Consider the following 6,000-nt stretch of genomic DNA (forward strand, 5'->3'; position numbering starts at 1 on the left):
CTTCTGTACTGAAGACTCACCATCTTTCATGGGTAACTGAGCAGTAAGACCTACATGGCCAATTTGGGGGGGTTTCGTTATTGTTGTTTTGTTTAGTATTGATTGTTTGTTTGTTTGAGCGGGGGTTCTTTGTAGGATTGTAGTAAAAACTTGACTATTTTATACAGGAAAGTAATAATCAATTCCTTTCCTCCACACTCCCACAACTGAAATTTGAGACAAATCTTAAAATTACATAAATTAAATACAATTTTGATAACAAAAAAACCCTCTATAAACACATACTTATGAATCCTTTTAATATATTCAAATAATAATTTGATAAGTTGTATCTATTACTAGCAAATATTTTTACAACATGGTAGACACTTCTAAATGTTCCAACAGTATAACATCTTAAGCCAGACAATATAATAAAATCAAAATGTCAAAGAAAAATGTTGCTTCTTTCTGTTTCATAAATGATTTGCAAAGTAATGAAAGCAGTTCAATGCTGTTTTGAAAAAAAGAAGAAAAAAAAAAGGTCATTAAGATTCTTAAAAGCAAAACCATTGCAGGTTAGCTGCAAAACAGAAACGGCTTTCCATCCATCTAGCAACAGCATGACAAACGAGAACAGACATTTTTATCTATTCTATAACTTGTCTGTTATCAGTGAAACAAAGCAAGTGAAATTAACTTGTTGAAGCATTAATTTAATGTGGAAATTAACCAATTTCATAGCTACATATGTATTAAGAATACATGTTTAACTCACAGATTTTAATGTTTTCACCGTGTGTTCCAGCTTCTTTATGTTGTTCTGCTGGCGTTGAACTTGAGTCTACCATAAAAAATTGAAAGAGATGCATTCATCTTTTACATTCTCTAGTGCAAATCTGACATTTTAAGTCAACTCTTCTAGTCCAAAGGAACATTTTGTACATGCTGTCTAATTTGAGTAGGCTGAAAACATGCTATTTATCAACAATACATTTAATCTAGAGGGGAATCAGTTAAAAGTCTTATCTTTTGGTGCAGTCCAGGATTCAGAAAAACAGTAACACTCAAATTATCTCAGGTTAAAAAATGAAAATGGAATACCTTTTCCCAGAATTGTTTTACCAGGAAACCTTCAAATTCAGGGACAGCCTGACTATACCTATCAGCTAAAGAATTAAGTACGTAGTTACATTAATGGCAAACAAACATCCTTTCTGCCATCTGAACACTACATTAGATAATATTATTATTTTATTATTAACTGCATGCCCATAAAATACAATTTGCCTCTATTCTATGAAATCAACTGCAATCTGCAATGAAATCGCATTCTTTCCTACTGCAAATGTGATTTTAATCCTTGAACCATTTCTCACTTGAAAAACATCACAGTGGCCAGAACCTACTCTTTCCTCATCCTAGCAAATCTATTTGAAAGCAGGGATGAAAGCTAAGATTTCAGCTTAAAGGGTAAAACAAAAACCATCAGGTCCCCATAACAGTAGCAAATAACATTAAAATATCGCTGTGTAATATCAATTCCAAGAAGCAGATACCTTTGCTTCTTCTAGTTCCTTATCAGTGGTGTTCAGTAACAACTCGTTTTCCTTTTCCAGCTGCTCAGATAGCTTGGCAATTACAGCGAGTTCTTTACACAGATGATCATTTTTACAGGTCAAACTATCCACTTGTCTTTCAACCACTTGCTTCTTATTAAGCAGTTGTAGGACATGTTGCCTTAGCTCATGGTTTATCTTCTTCAGATTTTCAGCCTACGAGGACAAGGAGGAATAAAATATTTTACTACAGGGATCTGCAGGGAAAATCTCAAAAGAAAAGGCCTGCTCTCAAGTTTCCGACAGCCTGACTTACAGTGGTTCTGCTAGACTTTAAGAGAGCCCTTCAATCATCCTCTTTGAAATGGACCCATACCCTTCATACATAGCGAAGGCCAACAGAAATGTAGTAGATCGATTACTAATATTAATTCAAAAATTAAGAAATATGGGATTAATTATTTTCCTGAAAAAATGTAATCTTTAAGAAAAAAATCATGATAATTACATGGCCTTTTTCTAAGACGCTTGAGTTGCCATATCATTTTGGCAAGTGTCATCTTTAACTTCTCAGTTTAATGGAGCATCACTTCCTCATGCAGCCTTTCAATTTTCCGAATCCTCAGATTTCTAAAATTTTACTCTAATCAAGGGATATATACAGTGTGATGCAGAAAGTCCCTTGTTTACACAGACTATTCCTGTAATGCATGAAAAGATCAGTATCTCAAAACTGAGTTCTGTGAAGTTCCCTTGAATTGAAGAGTTTTCTTCAAGTAGTGCTAGCAAAAAAAAAAAAAAAAAAAAAAAAACAACCAACATTTTTAATTACTTAAAGATGATTTGTGGAAAAAAGCTTTTTGGATGGGCGGTCTCCCGTGACATTCGGTAGCTTTTCATTTTACTGCTTCTGTTCAATGGCTATGCAAATATATTGATAGGATTGCTGATCCCTTAAGGCCTTAGAGACTCAAAACCCAATACCACCATACTAACAAATTTTCATCACCAACAAAAATCATAAATTACAAAAAAAAATGTTGTTTCTATCATGCCTTTGCACTCTACTGTAGTTCACAATGGCCTGTTCCAGCAGCATAAACCAGGGAGAAGAACGGTACCAGTTATTTACCTCCTAGCCACAAAAGCATAGAGAAAAGTATTTTCTGTATTTTTGCTGTAACAAAATAAAAGAAATACATGTTAATAGGAAACATGGACATGTATCTCCATCTACCAGCATCTCCTCAAACATAGAGCATGGCCAGAAACATTTGTAAATGTTCAAATTCTGTGCAGAACACAGGGATATGAAGCTAGTTATCATTAGCTCTCTAGTGCTGTAGCCTATGATTCCTCAGAAATCAAGAAAGACTTTGGAATGAAAGAAGGGAGAGAAAGATAAACCGCTCTCTGGCAACTTTCTAAGAATAACCATGATAAAGTAAGGTCACTGGAGCAAGTCAGTGAGACATGAAAGAGCTAATGAGACAGGGAGAGTGACAAGCACTAGTGCGTGGCAGTGCTATTCACTACCTGTCATCCTGCTACAACTCTAACGTATAAAGAAGCCCACAGATCTAACAATAGAAGACAAACAATTGTTCACTAGCACAAAGCTCACAACAGCTTCTGCTCCTAGTTACATTCAGGAGTCTCCAGGGAATTTGGGCAGCTGGGTTACTTCATTACCATTTAAAATCTCATCTGAATCAAATGTCAGTCACCAACTATCAGTCTGACTATTAGTCTTAAAGTGTTTTTTAAGCAACAATCTAAGTGATGGCTTTCTTAAGGAGTGAGATACAGCTGACTTAATCTGGAGTATCTACAAAGAGAGTTCTAAAATGGAATTTGCATGATCCATTTTAAATGCTCATCCTAATATTAATCATGCCCTAGGAGAACCTGTTTCTTTTCCCCAGGAGTAAGGACAGCTTAGACATCTCTATTACAGCCATCATCACCACTAATGTGTCAAATTAGAAGAGATGGATCCAGCCCTAATATTCTGTTCTCTCTAAAAGTGACACTAAACAACTTTGCTAGTCTTTCCAGAAAAGGAAGAGAAAAAGACTAGTGATTTGCAAGTTCTTAGTAGCTCAGTATCTTACTGAGCACTAAGGACTCAAATTTACAGATAGAATATGTGGTATTTGGTCCCTCACAATACTACTTTTACTCAACATGTGGCAAAAGAACTTTTTTGGAGAAAAAAAAAAAGATGTTTTATTTCCTAAAATAACTGATATTTGTGCTTGTCATAAAGCAGTATCATTTAAGTACCACTATTCCGCCACCTTCCTCTGAACTGTGGCAAAGCTTCATGCAACACTAAACAATACTTGCACCAAGCCTTACAACATGACCAGAAGTAGCCAATTAGATGGTAAAAGTTTATTCATGAAAGCCAGTGACAAAATCTGTGGGATCCAACCACAGGCATGCACAACCATACCTCAACCGTTCACATTCAGTTATTTAATTCAGAAAGATCTACAGAAGCAACTGAATATCTAGAACACACTCAGATCCATCTTCACATTTTGAAGGTCCTCCTTCACAAATCCATGACTACCCTCCATCACCCTTTTGTCTTTATTTCAAAATTCTTTCCAAGATTATTTGCTCTGTATCTTCCTAGTGATAGGAACTGACTAGTCTGTAATAGTTCTCCAGAACCTCTTTTCCACCCTTTTTGAAATCATGAGATGAGATGCATCCAGTTAGATCCCATGAACTAGCATTTGTCCAGATAGTTTAAGTGTTCCTTAATCTGATCTTCTTTCATTAAGGAAAAGTCTTCCTCACTCCACAATTTTCCTTCAATCCCAGAGACCTGGGATTCCTGAATGAAGGTCTTTCCAGTAAAGACAGAAGCAGAGAAGACATTGAGTACTTCAGACTTTTTAGTGTCCTTTGTCAACAAGTCGCCCACCCTATACAACAGTGAGCACATTTTCTATAGCTTCCTTATGCTAATGTGTCTGTGAAAGTCTGTAAAAGCCCTTCTCCTTGCCCTCCATATCCCTCATCAGATTCAGCACCAGATGGGCTTTGATTTTCTTAACTCCATCTTTGAATGCTTAGAGAGCATCTCTGTACACCTCCCTGGTGTACAGAGATCCCTCTTTCACCTCTTGTATGCTTCCCTTTTTTTTTTTTTTTAAATTGTACGTTTCAGATTTGTCAGGAGCTCCCTGCTTATCCATGAGCCCTCCTGCCCCCTTGCCTGTTTTCCAGTTCATATACATGGACTGTCTTGGAGCTCAGAGAAGGCAAGAACTGAAAATCAACCAACTCTCCTGGACCACTCATACAAAGAACAAGTTACCAGGGGAGTTTTTCAATCTGATCTTGGAACAAGTCAAAGTCTCTTTAAGTTTAGATTTTGATCCTTCTTTTTGTCCTGTTCCTGCCTCTCACAACCCTGAAGTTAACCATCTTGTGGTCACAAAGAAACACAGAACTGTAGGAATCGGAAGGGACCTCTGGAGATCAAGTCCACCCCCCATGCTAAAGCAGGTTCCCTACAGTAGACGGCACAGGAAAGTGTCCAGATGAGTCCTCAATATCTCCAGAAAAGGAGGCTAAACTGTCGTCACCGTAGTTAAATCCACACTGAAGTCAATCTTCACATCTTGTACCAGTTCCTCGTTGCTGGTAAGAAGAGAGCCACCCTGCACAGGCTCCTCTATCTCCTAGATCAGGAATTAGTAATCACCACAGTTCAGAAACCTTCAGGACTGCTTGTGGCCTGCTGTGCTGTTCCTTCAGCAGACATCAAGGCAGTTACAGTCTGCCATGAGCACCAGGATCTGCGAACATGAGACTTCTTCCAGTAGCCCAATGAGCAGCCTAATGGTCAACCCTCCAAAGCTGGGCTGCTCCACAAAGTATTATTTAACAAATACTTGAATGTGAACATTACTGACTGAGTAAAAACAGCAGTAGTATTTCCAAAGCCTTAATATTGGTTTTATATTGCAAAATATAACGTTTCCTTTAAAAAAAAAAGAAAAAAAAGGGGTACGTGTGTGTTTATATATAAAATTAAAGCAGTGCGGCATGCACATGGATTTTACTCTTGACTACTGAGTTCGGACGTTTCATTGCACAGCACCGAGTGCATAGGAATAAGCATACAATAAATACGATGGGACACAGTCGGACACTACAAAACTCAAAGCGATCACCTGAAAACCGACTGCATCCCTAAGGGAACAGGGAGCACCCCCAGCCTCTCCAGGGCTCCCTCCAGCCGGCAAGGTACCACCAACCGGCTCTGGCTCTCCTCTGCCCTCCGCCCTCCACCAACCATCGCCCCGGCCGTCCCACGTACGCCTCTCCCGCGCCGCGCCGGGCTCGCGCTGAAGCGAGCCCCGCCGGGTGTCTACCTTGGGGCGAGCCTCTGCCCTCCCCCTCCGGCGTCCCGGCGACCGCCGGGCGCTCATGGTGGCTG

At 38.8% G+C, this 6,000-nt stretch overlaps 1 protein-coding gene across 1 annotated transcript in view; it reads right to left on the reverse strand.

Moving 5' to 3' along the window:
* Positions 1–5,994, reverse strand: part of TSGA10 (testis specific 10) — a 28,462-nt gene extending 22,468 nt beyond the window's left edge. Inside the window, 3 exon segments of the mRNA XM_019623087.1 lie at positions 758–823; positions 1,539–1,754; positions 5,936–5,994. Coding sequence (XP_019478632.1) covers positions 758–823; positions 1,539–1,754; positions 5,936–5,992 — 339 coding nt within the window. The 5' untranslated portion in view covers positions 5,993–5,994.
* Positions 5,995–6,000: the final 6 nt, after the last annotated feature.

This window comes from Meleagris gallopavo, chromosome 1 (genome assembly GCF_000146605.3).
Source record: "Meleagris gallopavo isolate NT-WF06-2002-E0010 breed Aviagen turkey brand Nicholas breeding stock chromosome 1, Turkey_5.1, whole genome shotgun sequence".
NCBI classification, from domain to species: Eukaryota; Metazoa; Chordata; class Aves; order Galliformes; family Phasianidae; genus Meleagris; species Meleagris gallopavo.